The following is a 22,877-nucleotide window of genomic DNA, read 5'->3' on the forward strand; positions in this document are numbered from 1 at the left end:
TCTAACTTGTGAAGTTGCCTACTATTTCCAGGACCCAATTTCATATTGTATTATTAATAAAAACAACAAAATAGTGTTTCTAATTAAACACAAACAAGTCTTATTTAAAAACATATTCATAGTTTTATTATGAGCAGTTTACTCAGTAATGTAGAGCTAAATATCATGAGATATGCAGTTGTAGGTAAAAAGCAGTTTAGTGAAATCACTGGCAATAAACATTTGTAAATAACAGTAAATACATGATTTCAGTGAAATGATGTGAAAGAAACTAATGATGGGTGAGCAAAAACACACACGTTCTCCAGGTTACAGACATCTGCTGATACTTTCACTCTCTCTCTCAAGTTCTTGCTGTGACAGAATCGTGCCTGTACTGCTAAAATGAATTTAAACTACACTCAAATTATTATATACAAATACAATTCAATACAACATATTGCTACGGTGTGACCCGCAAACATTCAGCGTGACACGCACCGAAATGTTTCTCTCACACACACACATTATTCCTGTTTCTCTCTAATGGAATTGATGAAACTATAACTGCTGCTTTGGAAATGGAAGATGGGAGCAAACCAATGGTCCTGCCCTAATTTGTGATTGACAGAGACACTATCCAGTGACCTCACATGAACCCTTTGTCATGCACTATGAATCATTAAATCCCTTTCTGCAATCCCTTTCTTTCACATGAATATGTAAGTGAAATAGAAACAGGGAGGCGTGACAATATCTGCATCCCAATTTGCATACTATCCATACTATAAAGTATGCAAAATTTTGTTTGGTGTTCTACAAATCATAGTATGTCACAAAAATCATAGCATGTCAAAAAAATATCCTCAAGGTGCCTGGATAGTATACTTTTTCTGTGGGTGCCTTTTGAGCCAATATTACCCACAATCCCCTTGCATTACAGAAGAGGCGGAGCTTGTAACAGTTCTTTATCAACATTTTTAGTTGTAATAGTGAATAATTATAAATTCCAAGGCCAAAGCTGCAACAGCAGTTTTAAATATGTAAAAGTTATAATAAATGTATCTATGTCAACGTTTACATAAATTGTGTTCATTTTATTACATTAAAATACTAGCATACTACATACTCAAATATGCATTTCCCCCATCACCACTTAAATCCATACCTGTAGTATGCAGAAGCAAGCAAACTGGGATGCAGCTTGTGTGTCTCACATTTCAATCTGAAGTTCGTTTCTATATTGCCATTGCCTCAAAATAACACTACAACAAGGACAAAATGCTGAATAATGTGCTGAAATTCTGAAACTAATGCTTCACACACACAATCAAATATCCTCGCACACGCCTCGCTGGGAGTCTGACCCCAAAGCTCGCATTCTCATCAATTATGTGCCGAACAGGAACAGGAAGATAAAGTATAATTGCATGCTGAGAATATCAAGTGCGTTAAATATATCTAAAATACTGTAACAAATGTCAACACTTGCTTTTAATGATTGCACATACATCTGCGTAGTGATATCCGGGTCAGGTCAGGGTTAGATTCATCCTGATATGTCTCAAAAGCAGTTCAGAGCCTTTACAGCAAGTGTAAACGCTACGATCAGAATCTGGAGTGACTCTAGTTTGATTAAAGTGAGTTTGGTGCCAATCCCTCTGATTGGAAATGTTCCTGTGTACTTTAGAGAGCCAAAGTACTGCTGAAGAACTAAACTGCATTTGTTTTAGGTACATAAGGACACTTTCTTTAAGAGGGAGAGTATTAAGATCTTCTCTTTGATTATGTAAAATGTAAAAATATGTTTTGATCTTTGTGTATTTAGTATTTAGTCTTTGGTAAAGTTTACAGTGCTCTTATTGTGGTAGAAAAATATCCAATCTGTACTCTCGAACTAATCTGTACGATATATCAGGATCTGATAAAAACATATTCGAGTGAAATGACTGATGAAAGATGATGTTTTTGCCACTTTCCATAAATCTCTCTCTATATATACACAGACACATATAAAATAAGGCATGTTAGACTCATTCATTCACTGACCTTAACGTGACCACTAGGGGACCCTTATTTTGGCGCCCCTCGCACAAACTCTGATATGTGATGACTACATAATAGCTATCCAATAGTTACTGGAATCATAAATCATGATGCAGCTAATGTCAGATCAGTGGTTTCCTGCTGATATACACGAGTCCCTACAGCAGAATGAAAAGCGTAACTTAACACACCGGCAGAAAACCCACAACACACTCACACATACACACACGTCATGCAGTTTCACTTGTTTATAAAAGCAGCTCTATAAATGTGCCATTATCTGTGGAGTTAAATATGACTTCACTTTGTCACTTTTCATCCTGTAAACGGTTTGTTCGGACTCTGCATGGTATTAAAAGTAAACCAAACCCAAACACATTCACCACAAAGTCAAACGATACGGTTTCCTTGAATAAAATCACTCGTCTGTACAGCGCACATGTCTACACGTCCCAGCCTCATTAGCTGGATCGGATGCGATCAGATAAGCACGCCCTGTGGCTGCTGCAGGATCTTGATTACTCTGCTCAGAGATTCGGTCGTAGCGAAGGCCAGATACTGACAGCACAACCAGTCCTCCAGACTCACGCCGCAGCCTGTGTCCAAAGAACGCTCTGCGAACTTGATCATCATAAGCGTTCGCTTCAGGTCCAGCCAGTTCTGCAGGACGGTGTGGCGCTGGACTGTCCCGGCGGCGGGGTTCAATGAATTGAACAGATCCTCTCGGGGGCCCCATAGCAGACACTGCAAACACGCCCGGGCATCCGCCATCTGGATGCGCTCGGAAGGGTTGGGATTGAGCAGCAACGTGGCGAGCTGTTGAAGACCGTTGGAGTAGAGGGATCGCAGGGGCAGCTGGGGCAAGTCAGAGCTGCAGTATTCCCTCTCTTTTAGCTCCGGGCATTCCTCAAATGGGTTCGGTCGATGCAGCATCTCGTAGATCAGTATCCCGGTCTGGAATTCGTCGCACTTGCGGTATTGAGTGGCAGTGAGGAGCTCAGGTGCCAGACGGGACTGGTCTCGGAGCGAAGCGGGTTCCAGCACCACGTTCTTGAGTTTGGCCTGAGAGAAGTTGCTGATGATGAGCCGGGCAGGGCAAGCGGAAGCCACGGCGGAGGAAGGTCCAGATGCAGCATTGTTGTTCGGTTCCATGAGCTCCAGGTTCCAAGGGTTCCCGGGCTGACAGTGCACCAGGAGGAGGTTCTCGAGCCGGAGGTCACAGTGCGTGACGTGGTAGGGTTTCATGTGCTCTAGTCCCGCACACAGCTGCAGCAGCAGGAGACACACCTGGCGTTCGTACAGCTCAGGGTTTCTCGCGTGCCTCTCCACACCTTCCCGTACGAAATCGGCCACCGTCTGGAATGGCACCTCTCGAGTGATCACCACAACACGGCTGCAGAGTTTCCCGCCCGAACCTACTGCATCTCTCTCATCCTCCTTTCCTTTTCCCTCTTCTCCTCCGTCCGTACCACCTTGCTTGTCTTCGCCATCCTCCTCACGCTCCCAGGGTAGCAGGCGCGCCGGAACGTCTGCCAGGAAGTGCCCACAGTCCTGCTGGATGTTGAAGTGCACAGCGATACTCTGCCGAACTGCTAGGCTGTGAAAAAACTGCTGCTGAGTCTCCTTCACCACTCCCCGACAGATCTGAGATCAGAAAGAAAGAGAATGTGAATTTCAGCATATACATGCAAATCTGAGCTGACTACCTAGCCAACAATTTGAAGTATCAAACAGCTATGGCCAAGAAAGCACCGAATGTATCCTTTGTGGATAATTTCATAATGCATTGTGACAAACTCTCTCTGAATTAAAGGGGTCATGAACTGAGAAATCAAAATTTCCTTGATCTTTTGACATACAGTTAAGGTCAAACGTTTACATTCCCCTTTCAGAATCTGCAAAATGTTAATTATTTTACCAAAATAAGAGGGATCATACAAAATGCATGTTATTGTTTATTTGGTACTGACCTGAATAAGATATTTCACATAAAAGATGTTTACATATAGTCCACAAGAGAAAATAATAGTTGAATTTATAAAAATGACCCCGTTCAAAATTTACATCCGCTTCATTCTTAACATTCTTAATACTGTGTTGTTACCTGGATGATCCACAGCTGCCTGTTGTTCTTCAGAAAAATCCTTCAGGTCCTACAAATTCTTTGGTTTTCCAGCATTTTTGTGTATTTGAACCCTTTCCAACAATGACTGTATGATTTTGAGATCCATCTTTTCACACTCATATGCAACTACTACAGAAGGTTCAAACGCTCAGTGATGCTCCAGAAGGAAAAACAATGCATTAAGAGCCGGGGGTGAAAAGTTTTAAACAGAATGTAGATGTGTACATTTTTCTTATTTTGCCTAAATATCATATTTTTTCACTTAGTAATTCCCTTCAGAGACCACAGAAGAAAGTTACATGTTTCCCAGAAGAGAAAATAAGTTAAATTTACCCTGATCTTCAAATTCAAGTAGTTTTCACACCCCTGCCCTTAATGCATCATTTTTTCATCTGGAGCATCAGTGAGCTTTTGAACCTTCTGTAAACTTTCAGTTTTATGTAAAAGTCTTGATAACATAAGTGGACCTCAGAGAACAGTATAAAATAAAAAACAGAGGCAATTCATGACCCCTTTAAGTAACAAGCTATCAGCTTAACAACATGCTGCCATCAGACTCTACTGGAATTAACTCTTATTTAAATCACTCTTTCTGTTCTTGCAAGAAGCAATGATTGTGAGTTGCATGAGTGACCATTACTTGACTTTTCTGCCTTAGAAGATCTCATGTAGACACCTATTCAGCTCATCTATATACATGCATCAATAAATTTGTGTAAGACTGAATTTTCACCTTAACGGCGTAGTTTGTCAGAGGTTCTTTAGCGAAAGACGCTGTGTAGTACACAGCATCTCCTGCCTCGCAGCAGGGTTTTCCTGCGGTCAGCCGGAAATGAGACCAGCTGTCTGTTCCAAATCGCAGATGATCTTTTTGTCCGGCCATAAATCGATCTTCACATCTGGCTGCCAACTTGCAAAGGGTATCCGTGTGCAGGCCTCGGATCCTCCCGACCACTTCCTCCCAGCTCTCCATGCCTCTGTACGGCACCTGTTTCTGGGCTTTAGCAGGTCTCCCAGCCCCTCGCGTCTGGGCTGTCAGACTCTCTGTACTTCGGTAGCCTCGGCGGTCGCATGCCTGCATGGAGCTCCTACTGGTTAGGCAAGACAGGCTCTGCCCACCCACAGGACGCTCCAGGGAGTCTCCCGATTCATCAGGATGTCGTGCCTCCGAGCTGAGTGAGGAGCTCTGACTGGCCGTGTCCCATGTGGATTCGAGATCGTAGAGTGGATTGGCAACGCTTAGACTGGTCCCGCCTGGTCTGACCTCTCCTTTGGGTCGCGGGGCAGAGAGTTCTCTACTTAGAGCGGATGGCTCCGTTTGGGCACGTTGGACTGACTTTTTGGGTAGGGGTGGAGGAGTGGATTTTGTCGTGGGTTCGGTGGCCTCTGGATCAGAGGTTAAAGTGTCATCAGATGCTTTAGGATGTCTGGGATGTTTTACGGGGATCATGTTGGCCCTGGATTGACCTGTAGAGTGAGAGATGAGGAATTTCAGTGAGGATTATGACTTTGAAACAGCTCAGAATATTTTTGACCAGAACATAACTGGTGCATTATTGGATTTCCATTACATGCTTCCCTTTACCGTATCTCTAATTGCAGGATGAACAGTCTTAAAGCAATTCACACACGCTCCGTCCGCAGGGACGTGGGATACAAGTTAGAAATGATTTAACAGCGTGAAGCCTCATCTAACATTCCTCACTAATCTGCTTTAATCTCCCAATAATCTCAGACTGGGGCTTCCTCTGAGGCCCAGGACAGGGATTTTTGTAGGTCACGTCTATAAAACGATCAAAGAGTCAGCGGGACAAAATTAGAGGCAGTACTTTAACCCCTTGGAGGCCCGTGCTGCTATGCAGTTCAGAGGTTCATCAGCCTAAATCATAAGCACTGCAACGTTATATGCTTGGATATCAGAGGTCAACTCTGCAACATAAGGAGGGAAGGAAGTAGCCACCAGCAACCACGCTCTCTTGGGACAGCTGAAAATTCATTATTTTTCTCATATCCTGTGTGATGCCACACAACTCAATATAGACGGACTCAGTCTGATAATCTGTCAGTCTCTCAGATCTGTGGCCATTAAAGTCCCCAACAAACTGAATCCCTGATTTCCACACAGCGACTACTGCCATCTTGGGAGAATTTTAATGCAATTAAAGTAGCCTCTCTCTTTATGCCAGGTTACAAACATTAATATTTTTTGGACATTGTAATGTTTTAATGTCTGAAGCATTTTAAATTCTAGATCTTTTGGGAGCTTTATTGTGAACACTTACAAAAACCCCCCCCAAAAAACATCAATATCTATCATACCAGTTATTAGCCATAACATAAATTAAATTAATTTATCTAAGAATTTCTGTGATGCCATCCAAAAGTGACTCACATTAATTTTTTTTAAATAATTCAAAATCATGAATAAACAAATGTTTTAAACGTTAATACATAAAATAAATACTTCAGCTTCTGTACTATTTCTAGAAGATTTCTACAATATTAAAGTATTAATATTAACATAAATCAATTAATTACAAATAATTACCTAAATTATATTAAATAAATAAAAAAATTAGTGGTCCCTACTCGTCTAAGATTTTTGAACCCCACTGTATAATAAATATAATATGTGGTGTTGCAATTTAGATTTCCTCCTAGCAAAACTACTTAAACTACAGTGCAAATATTCATGCAAATAAAACCAAAAGCCTTAACCAAAAAAAAAAAAAAAAAAATCGAAGAAAGAGACAGATCCCTACCTCCTTTCACAGCACAAGCTTCAGAGAGATTCAATCAGCTAAATGACTTCAAATTGAGAGATTGAGAGAAGTGATCTTATTTATTGGTCTAGAAATGCTCTTGCACACGCTGCTGCCATGACAACCTAAATATATCAGCATGAGCTGGCCAAATCAGGTCAGAACCTCAAACCGCTGGCCCACATAAATGGACCAAACAAAAGTGACCAATCAAACGTCTGTGTTTTACTTACCCAGGTTGGTGTAAGTGGCCCTGCAGCTGCTGGATGCAGGAGAATGTGAGATGGTGTAAGTGATTCCCTCTTCCTCTCGCTCTGCTTGCCTGCTGCTGTTTGAGGTGGGCGATGATGGGGGCGGACAGGAGGCAGGCGGTTCGCGCAGGGGCGACAGCTCCAGCTTAGCAGGAAGAGAGGTGGCTGAGGAGATCTCAGTATCCTGAACTGGAAGCTGACTGCATCAAAGAAAGACAAACAACGGTTGACAATTATTAAATACAAAGTTTTCTAACCTAAACAGCAAAGATTTAGAAACTGGGGGTGCAGATTATTTTACAAAGCTAAATTTAGACCTTAATTCTCTCACTTTCTTTTTTTAAAGGGGTAGTTCATTCAAAAACAAAAATTCTGTCATTTTCTCACCTTCATTTTGTTCCAAAGCTGTACAACTTACTAAGATATTTTCAAGTATGTGCTGGCCACTCTTTTACATGCATTTGCACTGAATGCAGACTACGGCTTTGCAGCTTAAAAATGGATGCAAAAATAAAATCCATCAAAATAAATCCATATGGTTAGTGTGTTATGTGACATATAATAACTTTATGTGATAAGCAGAGCAAAATGTTAGTAGTTATTCTGAATTGTAGATTTTGTTAACAAATTAGCTGATCTACTTCACAAAAACTCTAACTTTAAAATCAGTTCACAGCAGTTCTTGAGTTAAGATCATCAGTAAATGTGTAAAAAAAACACTTTTTCCCTTACTTTTTATGTTAGAAATCAGTGAACAATCCATTTTTCACAAAAAAGCTATAATATGACCGCTTCTATAATACTTCTATGATGCTTTTGCACCTTTTTTGAAGTCTGAAAGCTTAAAGGGTTAAAAAAAAAAAAAAAAAAATCATCTTTGGAACACAAATTCATATATTTTTGATGAAATTCGAGAGCTTTCTGACCCTGCATGGACAGCAGCACAACTACCACCTTTAAGGCCCAGAAAGGTAGTAAGGAGATCATTAAAACAGTCTATGTGACATCAGTGGTTCAATCTTAATTTTATGAAGCTACGAGAATAGTTTTTGTGTTAGTTGCATAGTTGCGTTGCTGTCTATGCAGGGTCAGAAAGCTCTTGGATTTCATAAAAAATATCTTAGTTTGTGTTATAAAGATGAATGAAGGTCTTACGGGTTTTGAACGACATGAGAGTGAATAATTAATCACAAAATTAATTCACCCAAAAATTTTGGGTGAACTAAACCTTTATGTCAAAAAGGGTTCTTCAGTCAACTGAAAAAATGATGTCATACAAGTATGGAACGACATGAAAGTGAATAAATAATGGGATGAATAACGATTAATAATGAATAATTGTGTGATAGTGCTTTAGTTCAAGATTAAATTTTAATTAGCATGTTGGGGTCCACTAATAATCAAACACAAAATACAACTTAAGATTCTAAACCATCCCTCATGTATCCCAGTGCCAAACTTACTCTCCTGAATAACCAATCCAAGAAAGCTAAATGGGAGGAATCTTCTGCAGACAGAGCATGTCTGGACATATAAAAACATTCTGTTCCATTAAGTTATGACACACTCAAAAATCTATATACACGGAAGGTGTTCTCAAAAATAAAGATAAGGTTCCTAATGCTTCCAATGAAACACCAGCGCAAAAAAAATAAAAAAAGAATGTAAACAAACAAGGGAAGATATAACCAAAAAAAGAGTGTTTTTTAAATGATAGAGTATCTGGATATCTCAGTGTTTGAACTTGTTAGAAGAACCTGAATCAACGTGTCTCAAGTATTTCTTTCTCTTAGGCAGATAACACTCTGCAAACACACACACCAAGAGCTTCAGTAAAGTGTTGGTCTGTTTAAAGGAGTTTGAGGAAGTAATGCTTACCCACCATATTGGCTCACATAGTCAACCATTCGATAAGATCAGAGACGGTAAATGTTTATATCAGAAACAGGAATTCCTTGCTTTCAAATACTTAATAGACAAATCTCTCTTGGATTCTTTGTTTTTCTTACTCCTCCTCTTTCTGTTGTAATATTCAGTATGAATGCTTCTTCCTCCACATGATTAACCCTTAACAGACATCTACCTGTGGTTGTTCATCAGCTCACAACTGTGACATATCAGGATCAAAGGTCCTTCTCGTCAGCAGATCACATACACGCATGACTAACAAAATAGGAAGCAGTTTATTGTTGGTAGGAAATCACATAGTTAAAAAAAGATAACTAATACTGATCCTATTTTAACTACTACTGATCCTACTACTACTACTGCTGCTACTAAAGATAATAATTAAATAAATAATACAAATTCAAACATATAACTTGCTAAATCAAGCAGTTTTACCATTAAGCTATTCCAATTAAATGTAAAAAAAAATGTTAAATTTATATATATATAAATTTAAAAATATACTGTATAAAAATATACTGTTCTTTATTTAAAATTTTGACATACTATGACTGCATAAAATGCCATTAGCTACAACAGGATCATGTGAAAGCTTTTTGATCGGGCATTATAAAAGCTACCTCTGGGGCACCTATTTTTCACTAGGGAGTCTCAAATACTCAGCATTTTATCTGGGATGAAAATAAAGGCCATGCATTAAAAACATGCACTAAGACGGTAAGATAAGGACACAGGAAAGACCTTATCATACGTTTCTATATTAAAATGCTAAGAGAGAGAGGTGGCTTGACAGAGAAAGATAGCTTACTTCATGACTTTGCTAATGAGGAGGCTGGCTCTGCTCTTGGGTGGAGTCGACAGGCTGGAAGCGCCACCTTCTGCTGTGCCACCTTCTTTGTGTTCCTCAACCTGAAGCTCCGCCTCCTCTCCACCTGTGACGCTCTCTGATTTGTAGGTGAATATGATCGTGGGTTTCTGGTGAGGGTCATCCGTCTTGGACTCTGAAAACCAGTGCTGTCTCTGTAAAGGTGGAGGAGGCAGTACGGTGATGACAGTCCCATCCAATCCCAGCAGTTTCCCTTTTTCCTTCTCTCGCTCCATTTTCTCTTTCTGTTCATCCTCATCCTTCCGCCGGCGGAAGAAACTCTTGAAGGATATCCAGCGCTTGGGCTTGTTACTGTCAGTCGAACGCCTGCCCTCCGCACCAGGACTGGTCTCTCCATCACTAGGTTTGGCCCCAGCTGGTCTGGTCCAGTTGCTGAAATGCCTCTGGAGCAGGTTGCTTGAGTGGTAAGGAGAGGAGCTAGACCGGACTGGGGGAAATGGGGCACTAGGTTCAGATTTGGGGCTTGTGGGTGGTACAGCAGCAGAGGCACTCTGGGATTTGGGAAGGACTTTAGGTGGTGTGTCTTTTTGAGGTTCTGCAGAACAGTGGAGTGATTTAGGTCTGTTAGGAGCATCTCTGGAAGCATCTGGAGGCAGCGAGTAAAGCTCCTCAGAACTACATGTCTTACTCTGACCAGCAGGGGAGTCTGGAGGAGAAGGTGGAGGCTGAATAGAAGCCACAATTTGAGACAGAACAGCACTTGCTTTCTCTCTCTGACCTGAACTTCCATTCGACGTGACCTGGCAATCTTTGCTGCCCTCTGTCGTTTGCTCACTGCTGGGGTTACGAATACGATCCAGACTGCTATGTGCCAAAATGGCAGGGATGGGGCTCAGGCTACCTACTGGAAAGATGGAGACACCTGTCGTAGTCCTGGATTTGCTGTCGTTTACAGTATGTCCAGATATTGTGGTAGTCCTCAGTTCCCCAGGAGCAGTTACATCTGTTACGTTCTTCAGCTGAGGTGGTGTCTGCTCAGAGGGCGAGGGTTGAGAACTTTCGGAAGATCCAATCTCCTCATATGTGTGGCTGGCCACTCGCTCTCCGGCCCCAGGCTTGGAATGTGGCAGCTCACCATTGAGCCCCAGGAAACTCTTGTAAACAGCTAGGTTATCGTATGCACTGGGATTAATAACTATGGGCACTTTCACTGCTTTTTTGGAGCTGCGTGCATATGCAGGCTCGTCACGGATGATGATGGGAAATGGTGGCATGCCGGCATTGTTGTAGCTGTTAAATTTGATCTCAGACAAGTTAGGCGATTTAATTGGGACTGTGCGGGCTGAGCAGAAGCCTGAAGTTGGAGATGTGGGAGCTGATTTGTGATTGATGAGTCTTGGAGCAGCACTGCCGCTTGTTAAATCAACCTTAGGGATCTTCTGTCGAGGGCTGGTGCAAGACGTCCAGACTTCTTGGTAGCGGATGCTGCCGGGTTTTGTGCGGAACCCGCTGGGCCCTCCAGAGGCAGAACTTGTAGGAGACTGAGGCATCAGCGGAGACAATGAAATGGATGGAGATGCCACAGGTGAAACCAGAGATCTGGGGGACTGAGGCGAAGTGGGTGAGACAGGACAGGGTTCAGAGGAAGGGCAAAGCACAACACTGGGCCCACTTGACTTTGAAGTGCTTTCACTTGAGTGAGTGTGTTTATCTTTAGTGGCCATAGAGGCAGACACATCCACCACCGTATAGGGCTTACAGATAGGAGTCTTCTCGAGATTCACTACTCGATAAGGTTTGGCCTGCTCCTCAGTTGGGCTGAAGCTGATTGTGATAGGCTGGCCTGGAAGAGCTTGTGGGAGAGCCCCACCCTCTCTCTGCACGTCGTCTTGTTCTTCCAGTCGGATGGCTAGCACAGCTTTATGCGTTTCACTGGGTTTTGGCGAACTCAGTCCTTTGGCTGAGGGTTCTTTGCTAGGTGGGAAAGGAAGACCATTTCTCTGGTCACCAGTGCCCCTACTGCTGCCAGCGCAGGATTCGTCGGGCAGAGAAATCAAAGACTCGGGTGAGGTGGTGGACTCAGAAGTGGACAGAAAGCCACTACCCTGGTGGTCAGAGGTGTATGACAGAAGAGCAGGAGCTCCATTTGAGTCAACAGATGGGTATCCGTTGAGAATCTCATCGTAACTGTCATCGTAATCCACTGCACAGAATCGTTGCAGTGAACGGTTGCGTATAGGCACGGTATTCCACTTCTTCCCTACAATGAAGGGAACCGGAGACAGTGTAGCTGCACGGAAATTGGCGAACCTAGGTTGACCCCGCATTCGTATCCCCATTGCTAGCAACTCCTCATCGCTTTCATCCCAACTGTCATGCTCTCCATCGTCGTCATCCTCATCACCACTCTCATCCTCCTCATCGTCACCATCACTGGAGAATTCTGGGTAACAGAAACGTCCTCCCTCAGAGCTGATGACCTCTGCACTGTCACTAAGGGAAACACGTTTCATTGCTCCTCTATCACTACTTCCAGCATGGATACAGCTTGATGCTGGAAGGCCCCTTTCTAACGAGCGCCGGTATGAACTGCAGATCCGGCCAAAGAAGTCGACTCTACTTGAGCTTGGAGAAGGTCCCAGGCCAGCTATCTCTTTTAGCACATCTGTTAGTCCGTTGTTGTTGCTGCTAGTCGGCTGTGGGGAAACTGCACCATATGCCTCTGCTCGCCCGACCAAATCCTCCCCTTGATTGTTGTTTGTCCCTGTGGGTCTCAAGCTATTCAGGCTGTTTTGGTTCCACACAGTGAAAGGTGAGCTTTTAGTGACCTGCGCTCCCTCCGTTAGCCTTGGCACATTCCCCTCCGAGTCCAACCCTGGTGGGGAGCATGGCAGCATCATGGTAGGCTTTACTGCAATAGTAGGCTTCTTGGCGACAGGTGGGCGGACCTGCCCGGTGCGGGATGAGGAAATGCTCCTCTGGCTGTTTGTAAGTTTGGCACTGATGTTTGTCTTGCTCTCACTGGCAGCATTGGCTTGCTCTGGAGGCCGGTGAAGGCTCTTGGGCTTAAAGCAGTTTTTGCACTCCCCTGGTTTCCACACATGTTCAGTGAAGGTGTTGCATGCAGACATGACTGCAGGGCAGTGCCACAGCATCAGTGGACAGGAAAGCCCTCCATTACACACACAAACTAAAGGCTGAACTTCACCTCCACACACAGTTTACGAACTGTGCCCTCAGTACCTGTAAAAAAAGAATAACAGAGTCAGCCAGTGCTATTTTGAAACCAAATGTAATCACTGTTTTCATCTCACATAAAGGCTGTTGAATGAGGCACTCATTACTCTTTTCCAGCAGGGGTCAGAGTTTGGCTCTTAACATGAATTTCTAGTGTCTCTCTTTTACACACACAAACACAGGCTGCTAGACTCTCACAGCTCTATTTTTGGATCACAACGCAGCGCTGAGCAGTTGCAGGTAAACATCATGCCTTGTGACATACTGACACCACATATACAGAGTCAAACATGTACACTTATACTTGTGGGGGCCCCCACAGATTTCTATTGTTGGCAAATTATAATTACTACATCCAAACCTTTAACTGTAATCCAGAACAAATCCTCCCCTACCATGTATAGACACATTTTTGCATGCTTAGATTTGAAGACATAACCTGGCCTATTTGTGAACCATTTTTTTATTTTTTATTTTGTCAAGCGAGGACCATGTTAACAAGTCAGTTTAAAGAGGTTTTACTATATTTATGAGGCCATTTTCTGACATCTAGGACTCACAAGTAGTGGAACAATTACATCTGTTGTACCGTGTCCTATGTCTCCCATCATTTGAAATGCTTCAAATTTCCCAAACCCCCATACACAAATATGCTACCTTATCATACGTGGCTGGAAAAAAACAAAAACTGGAGGTTGGATATTAGCTCCGTTTTCCATAGCAGAATGACTTAAACATACACTCACTTTTATGTGTTACAGGAACATAAATTAAAACGATGAGTGCTCACAGGATTTTACTAACTCTTAATTTTGGACCTGTTGCTCAACACTTGTTCATTGCAAAGACTGTCAAAAGAGGGTCATGGGGGTCAGATCATCGGGGTCATCATGTCGCCATGGAGCGCACCACACATCTAAAAAAATGCAGATGAACAACACAGACACAATTTATCTAACAGAGGATCTACTGTTCACTTGGTCAAGTTCCTAACATAAATCATAGGCAGGACCACTCGCTGCACAATACTGAATAGGACTTTTACAATTACTATGCCTTTATAAGGAAATTCAAAGGTTAAGAGTTTAATTAAACACAGTGCCTGTCAGTTACTTCAGAGGTCATTGCGTCTGTACTTGCCTTCTAGATGAAAAACAGAAAATTAACATTGATAAATCATAATAAACTAATCTGGCTATAGATTTACTGTTTGGAAGATATGGATTTGGACTAACTGAAACAAAACTGCTATAAAATCCATAAAACCTCATTAGCTCTAAATCCATTAAAACATAATAAGTATCTCTGTACAGAGCGGCAAATTACATATAATCTAAAGCAGGATTTAGGAACACGTAAAAACCCACTTTAATCTCTCACACAATCATGCACACATTTACTAAGCCAGCTCTATGTTTCTCTTATTTCTTTGACTGCTGCAGTACTGAGGGTTAACAAAGCTCCATCCCATTGTCATGCCTGTATGAGTGAGTGAGTGTGTGTCTAGGGGCAGATATATTTTTGTGCTCTCTGCTAAATCCATCTGCAGACTGAGAACAACATTCCATTGCACAACATCTGAGATTAATGAGAGAGAGACAGACACAAAGAGAGACAGGAAGCAAGAGAGGGACAGACAGAGTGTTCTCAGGAGGATGCAGTAGCTCGTGCGTTAATGAATCTCTTTATGGCTTTCAGACAGATGGAGAAACATCTCTCCACCCTTAATTTCCCTCCTCAGAGTTCATGTCACTTCTCCTCTTTTCCTCCACTGTTTTTTTTTTTCAGAATTTGATGACTAAAGTTTGTACTTGCTGCATACTGAACACACTGGATCTTTGATCATTCTGATCACTTTTCTGGTTCTGACGCTCCTTAATGCTTTCAGTTTTTTTATTCGTGTCAGCTGTACTTGAACCACCAACTGTTACTGTACCCAGAAAGTTATCAGAAAAGATCTAAGCTACAAAAGGCAGAGCTGGACATTGTGTGCATAATCCCACCAGATGTCCTCAGCACAAAATCAAACAGGCAGTGAACAGGCATATGTGATGTTTTTTAGAGATGCATCTCAGGACAGTGCCAGGAAATGTGGCACAACTGTCTAGCTAGGGAACATGCTGCCACATTCGCTAGGAAAATGACAAAATGAGTGTGGTTTATTCATATAATGCTCCTCCTGACAGCAGACAGAGGAGGGAACAAAGTACAATTTTTCTGAACCTTAAGGCTCCTGCTTCCGTAGGCCAGAGCTTGGAATATCTTGGAAATTATACCAGCAGTCGGTTCTCTTAAAGATCTAAAAGATCTGGGCTGGTAAACTGAAAAGCTGTTGGTTCAAATGCCACAAGGATTGACTGATAATGAATGAAATGACACATTTTGACAAATATAGGACAAAACAGTGTAATGAAAGTGACGTGACATGTGGCCAAGTATCGTTACCCATACTCGGAATTTGTGCTCTGCATTTAACCCATCCTAAGTGCACACACACAGCAGTGAACACACACACACCGTGAACACACACCCGGAGCAGTGGGTAGCCAGTGCTGTGGCGCCCAGGGAGCACTTGGGGGCTCGGTGTCTGGCTCAAAGGCACCTTAGTCCTGGTACTGAAGGTGGAAGAGAGCGCTGTACATTCATTTCCCCCACCTACAATTCCTGCCGAACCAGAGACTCAAACTTGCAACCTTTAGCCCAGTACACACCAAGCCGACGGTCAGCCATTGGCCAACGTCGGGCCGATGGCGAGCGATGGTCAGGCTAGTTTGTTTGGTGTGTTCCACTCGTCGGCTCTCATCGGGCTCACGTCGGCGGTAGTTTGCCCGATTCAACATGTTGAATTGCCGTTGGGCCGTTGCGGACCGTCGGTGGGAGAGAGAACTCTGATTGGATGTTCAGTTTAGCGAATGAGCCAGTGCAGGAGAATTAAAGCAAAAGTGATGAAAATGGGCAGGTAAATGAAGGCTGTAACAGACAAAAGGCTGTTTTTTGATGTGACATGATCTTTGCCCAAGCAATCCAATATGTGAATGTTTTCATAACAACATGAGCTGCTTAAAATAATGAAAGCTATCAACGTTACTGATTTTCAAAATGGTAAGCAAGCGCTGCTTCGTTTACGTTTCGTTTATCTCGTATATCTTTGTTTCGGTTTCTCCGTTTGAATAATGAATATTTACTATTGATAGCTGCTGATATAGACAGCTAACTCCTCTCACGCAGGCGCAGAACGCACGTGTTCAGTTTGCAGTTGGCTGATGTCTGTGCGGTGTGTTCACGTGCAGCTTTTTTGTCCAACGCTACCGACACGAGGCGACAACACCGTTGGCTTTCGTCGTCGCTAGTTCTTTGAAGCTGGCTTGGTGCGTACCGGCTTTTGTGTTACGAGTCTGACTGTCTAACCATTAGGCCTCGACTGCCCCATGAGTCCCAGTCTCAGTACGTTCAGAAGTTTGTTGTTCTCTGGCTCCTTCACAGAGTCTCTCTCATGTTTCACATACCTGAGTGATGACATCACTCCAACTTCTCAGATCTAAACTCCACCCTCTCACTCTGCAGAGCTGCAAATGTGTGTGACGCTCAGTGACTGAGATGTGTATAGGTGCTACAGCCAATATTGATCTAGAGGAACTACCACAGATAGAGTTAAGGCACAGTAGGTATAGAGTTACAGATTAGAGATGTAGCATATTGATTAGGCCTAGATATAAAATTACAGCAGATATAGAGTTACAGCAGTAACTAGAGCAGGTGTAGGGCAAATAGTAACAGAAGCTAGAGCAAGTGTAGAGTTACAGCAGATAGAGAAGGTATACAATTACAGCAGATTTTGTATGTATAGAATAACAGCAGGTAGTTTCAGCAGAACCGAGTAAATATAGATTTATAGCAACTAGAGTGCAATAAATCGAAACTAATCTATAAATCTAAACTAGACCAGATTGAGTTATAGAAGATTGAGCAGGTACAGAGTAACAGAAGCTAGAGCAAATGTAGAGTTACAGCAGATTTAGTAGGTATAAAATTACAATAAAAAGAGCTGATATAGAGTTAAAGTAATTACAGTAATTACAGGTTTACAGCTGCTAGAGCGGATATAAAGTTACAGCAGTAACTAGAGCAAGTATAGAGTAACAAGCTAGAGCAATAGCAGAATGAGCATGTATAAAATAACAGTAGACAGAGCTGGTGTAGAGTTACAGTAGCTAGAGTACAGTATATGTTACAGCGGATTACAAAAATTTACAGCAGCTACAGCATCTGTAGTGTTACAGCAGTAACTAGAGCAGGTAGAGGGTTACAGAAGATCGAGCAGATAACAGAAGCTAGAAGAAATGTAGAGTTACAGAATATTGAGTATAAAATTATAGTACTTAGAGCTGATATAGTGTTACAGTGGCTAGAGTAGACGTAGGTGTTACAGTAGATGGAGCAGATACAGATTTACAACAGCTAGAGCGGTTATAGAGTTACAGCAGTAACTAGAACATATATAGAGTAACAGAACCTAGAGAAAATGTATAGTTACAACAGACAGCGTTACAATTAGCAGAACAGCAGCTAGAACAGGTAAAGAGTTACAGCGACAAGAGCAGGTGTAGAGTTACAGTAGAAAGAGAAAATCAAGAGTTATAGCAGATGGAGTTGGAAAGTTTTGGAGTATTTTGCACTAGTGTTCCAAAAAAAACTAACTGTGCTGAGAAAAAGCTGTTTTTTTTCTTCACAAATCCACAGGAAGAAAAACCATGTGCCTTAGCAAAAATGCATATTCATATTCACTACTAAGCACAACCAATTACATGAACAGATCTAGAACGAAAACCAAACAACTAATTATTTTTGATCCACCACCAATGCAGCTGTGCTGCTTGTGAACAACAGGATGCACATTCACTGCTAGCATAAGACTGATTGGAAACGACTCAACACCACTGGCAGGTCTTGCTGGGTTACCATGACAACCTAAAAGCTCATGCACACAGACCTGAAATGCAGGTTCCAAAATTACTCTTCTTCACAACTTGGAGCAAAACATATCTCAATGCTCTGAGCGATTGTGGCAGCATCTAAGATCATTAAAACATCAGAGCCTGATATCTAAAACACATCCTTCCACATTCCATCAAAGATTTGACCCAGAGATGCTCTAAACCTAAGAACCAGCACGACCCGGTGAATCAAGCTGTTTTTCAGCTTCCTCAACACAGCTGGCACCTTTCTAGAAAAATCAGCACCTGATAACACACGATTAATCTCCATCACTGTCTGCTATGAAACAGAAGAGTTCTCATGGGCTCTTCAACAACAAATCCATAAATAAGCAACAAAGAAACAGCCAGGGAGAAAGTACTTACAACATGATCTCCTCCATGTTTCTAAACAAATTAACTTGGCAAACCTGATTTGTGGGAAAGCTAAGAGGAAAATACATTACGATAAGACCATTATGACATTAGAAGCTTTTTACTCTGCTTGGAGTCTCTCTGCCTGCATTTAAATGATGTTTAAATGAATCCTCTGGTCCAGGATGTTACTCAGTGACCAATGGGATCTTCAGGATGATGTTCTTGGCCAACAGAAACCATTATCTATTAGTGTCATGTAAAGTGCCATGCCGATTCTTTATGTTCCTTCAATCTGAACTGATGGCTGCTGGTGGTTGGCTCCCTGTTGTCTGACTAAATCGTTGCAACAGTGAGTGCATATAGTGCCCTATTTGAGAGAAACGCACCATGGGACCTAAAGGTTTCATGCTGTGCGTATGCATTTTCAAATTTCTCCTGGGGGTTTCAAGTTGAAGACAGTGAATCTCTCTGAAATATCCTGCCTGCTGGACATAAAAATGAGAGATTAACTGCTAAAAATAAATCATGGATGGCACTCTCAACAAATATTGTATTTTGTTCCCTGAAGTGTTATTTAAATAAATAAATAAATAAATAAATAAATATATATATATCTACAGTGCTGGTTGAAAGTTTGTGAACCCCTTGCAGAATCTGTGAAAATGTGAGTAATTTTAACAAAATAAGAGAGATCATACAAAATGATGTGAAAACTTTTGAACAGGATGAAGATGTCCAAATTTTTCTTATTTTGTATAAATATAATTTTTTCCATTTAGTAATGCCCTTCGGAAGCAACAGAAAATGTTTCCCGAAAGACAAATTAAGTACAATTTACATTGATCTTCAAATTCAAAAAGTCCCCCCCCAGCTCTTAATGTAACTAATTGGAAATGTTGCTCAAAAATAAAAGTATTTTTTTTTATTATTATTGCAGTTAACATTTCTATCACATTTCTTATAATGTTATAACTATAATAACCTGAAGTTCGTTTATGTCTCTTTTCTAGGAAAATGTTATTGATGACTCATCCTGAATTACAGATTTTTGTCCAATCAAATTCTCTCTAGAATGAGTATGTCCTTCCCCCTAGAACCACTGCCAACGGAGTAACAAGTTAAAAATAAAATTTGAATGCGGGGAGGGAGTTTAGAGCATTGTAGACTGAACTCTTATTTCAAAAGATCAAGAAAAATCCTGTTTATATCCCGTGTCTCCTTTAACGATTTATTGATCACCTTTGTCCTGTAAGCTTGTGTAATATAAGCAACTGCCAAGTCAATTTTCTCGTAATCTGACCTAACAGTGCTTGAACGCGCATCTCTCCGTTTTTTTCTGAACACAAATCAGAGGGCTGATCAGCCTGAATCCCAATGGAAACAAAAGCATGTTGCTCATGTTTAACAGAGTGGTGTTAGAGGAACATGCTCAGTCCGACTCATGCAGATTAACCATTGTGCGAGTGTGTGTGTGTGTGTGCATCAAAGGGATGACAGATTCCCTCAGTGAGCTGAATACAGGATCAAAGCTTTACTCTAATCACACAGTGAATAATAATGAGAAACTGATCTGCAGCGCACACACATGCATACGCGCTGGCATCCTCCGGCAGTGTGCATGCAGCTTCCATATGGGAACGTTACGTAACCAACTCATCTTCACTACACAATAGTTTCATCTTATTCTTTTATTCCATCCGTCGCTCCAGTCTCTCAGCAGGCGACCGATTCTGCATATGTTCGACAAAACCATGACTGAAATAATTCAGTCGAGGTTCACTAGAGAGCTAAACACGCTCAATGCAACTAGGACAGGAAATTCATGAATACGGCACACAGATAATGCGAATCCGCACACACAAACAGCTGCTCCAAATCACTGAGAAGAGCAACATTATAGGCCTGTTCCAAAAAATAGTGAGCTGCCAACAGAAGCAGTTGGCCCCTAATGCAATATCTGCAACATTTGAGAGATTTGGAAGTCTATACACAGGCAACTCTATATATATTTACATTTTTCTGCTAAATCAATTCTGGTAAATATTCCTTTAAAAAATAATGTTTTAATTATTCCCATCACAGTTTCTTCAAGTTAAACCAATTTTTATTTTGATGGGTTGCTCGGAGGACCTTTAAGTTTATAAGACAATAGTTTTTCTCAAAAGAAATAATAAAATGAAGTGACTCTCAAGCAGTTCATGTATTTATCTCCTCATTTAGTACCAAAAGCATTGCAAGCATCATGCGCAATTCACTGTATGTGTATTAATAAACAAAACGTGCGTTTACACCATTTATTCACACAGAGATGCAGAATTCATTTTAAATATTATTTTTGCAGCTTAATATCCACAGACACAAGTCCATATCCAGATGTAAAAATGATAAATGAATGGAAATACCTGAACAGTGGTATACCGATAGCTAACATCCCACTTTATACAATAAATTGCTTTAAAGCCAGCAGTGTTTACTTATGTCTGATCTCGATGGGCTGAACAAAAGAAATGAACTGGAGAAGATTTCCATGTCAAAGAAAGCAGAGCCCCAGAGCCACACATCCCTATTATTGAATCGCCACACACCAATGCTAGTTTGAAGGTGTTTACAAAGATCCAAAAACTTCACTTTGGCTTGATTTTGTTTGAAATGACGTCACACCAGTTTGTTCTTGAAATTCAATATTTTTTGAGTATTAAATTAATTGTAATTACATGTTTCTCTCACATTGTCCACCATCTTGATTTTTTATTTTTATTAATCACAATGCATTTTGGACTTAACTTCATAAAGGATTCATGAAAAAACTGCAATCTGGAGTGCAATAGAATGGAACTGAATGCAAAGGTTTTATAATGCGATTTTAAAACTGACAGCAAAAAAAACACAAAAAAAAACAAACACTCATAGTGGAATGCTAATAAAGCCAACATGGTCAATGCGGTGGTGTTTCAAAAGAAACATTTAAAGAGGCAATATTTCTGACAGGGTTTTCCCATGCAATCTGTTCAACAAATAAATCAGAGGACACTAATTAAACTATTATAAGCTAAAATCCATACAAGAAAAAATATCAAATGTACTAATTGATTAGCTGGTTTTATGTTCTATGCAAAAAAAAAAAAAAAACTGAGCAGTGAGTAAATGATAATAGTTTTTATTTTTTGGTGAGATATGTCATCTGTTTGTATGATTCTTTATTGCACGAGGAAAAATCTAAATGCAATAACTTTCTCTGCTTCTGAAAAGCCCTTTGCTTTCTGCTGAGGCAAACTAAGGCTGCAGAGGCAGAGAAAAATACCATTATCTGATAATAGCCTGCTTTGTCTTGCTTCCTACCAAGGATTCTTTCTCAGACCAGCTACCTTTTCCTTGGCACTGACCTTGGCTTGCTCGCTCCATAAAGCTGCATTGGAATAATTTGCATTAAAAATGAAAAGCGGCGTGCAAACAAATTAAAATGTAATCATATTGCTTTTCAGGATCATCATTATGGATACAATCAAGTCCCACCCTACATTATTTCCCACTAACTATTCAGTTTTACTCGGATATGAGTCACATTATGAATGTTGCTGTTTCTGTTATGAAAATATTAAGAATGAGATGAGAGTTATTTTCCAGTAGAAAAGGGAGAGAGTGATATCGCCATAATTTCCAGCATCCTCTTGCACAGCTGCAATAACAGGCCACCCTGAGCAGGGCAGGACGGAGCAGGACTGGGTGAAGTCGGATGACACAAAAAGCCTTCAGGATTACACCGGGCCCCTGGGGGCGACCATGGCCTGTGATCTTCCTGCACGCATTAAGCAGGTCAAAGCAGCTGTCCTGAGGAAATACTGTGAGAATTCAAACACACACACAGAGGCTTTGAACTCGGCCTGCATGTTTCATCAAGTAATCAATACCTGAACCACAACAGACCCTAAACTCTAGTCTTGTATAATCAGATCTTTAGCTGTCGGCACTGATCCAGCTTATTCTGGCCAAGATACGCCCTCTTAGACAGGAGGTGATTTAATGGACTTGTAGCCAAATGGTCTGTTTACACCAAGAGAGATATCTGTAACTATAATGCCGTCCAGGCCAATGGACAATCACGTTCTGTTTATTATACGACTGCTGCAGATTTGCCATCTGCCACTTTAAATCTTCAAAGTTGGTTGGATTCTCATTGGTTGACAATATTTTTGAAAGCAATTCCATCGATATCCTTCCTCTTTCAGGATTATGAAAACCATACTATTTGTCCTTGATGTAAATGAGAATTAAAAAACTTTTAGCTTTTTAGGGATACTTTGGTATTAAAGGGTTACTTCACCAAAAAGTGAAAATTCTGTCATTAATTACTCGCCCTCATGTCGTTCCAAAACCTGTAAGACCTTCGTTCAT

At 41.2% G+C, this 22,877-nt stretch overlaps 1 protein-coding gene across 1 annotated transcript in view; it reads right to left on the minus strand.

Annotated features, from left to right (window-relative positions):
- Positions 1-106: 106 nt before the first annotated feature.
- peak1 (pseudopodium-enriched atypical kinase 1) overlaps positions 107-22,877 on the minus strand; it is a 33,404-nt gene continuing 10,633 nt past the window's right edge. Inside the window, exons 2-5 of the mRNA XM_079411794.1 lie at positions 9,880-13,140; positions 7,146-7,363; positions 4,884-5,617; positions 107-3,669 (exon numbers count right to left, since the gene is read on the minus strand). Of these exons, the coding sequence (XP_079267920.1) occupies positions 2,506-3,669; positions 4,884-5,617; positions 7,146-7,363; positions 9,880-13,052 (5,289 nt within the window). The 5' untranslated portion in view covers positions 13,053-13,140 and the 3' untranslated portion in view covers positions 107-2,505. The remainder of the gene's footprint in view (positions 3,670-4,883; positions 5,618-7,145; positions 7,364-9,879; positions 13,141-22,877) is intronic.

The sequence above is a fragment of the Barbus barbus genome (genome assembly GCF_936440315.1).
Source record: "Barbus barbus genome assembly, chromosome: 48".
NCBI lineage: Eukaryota > Metazoa > Chordata > Actinopteri > Cypriniformes > Cyprinidae > Barbus > Barbus barbus.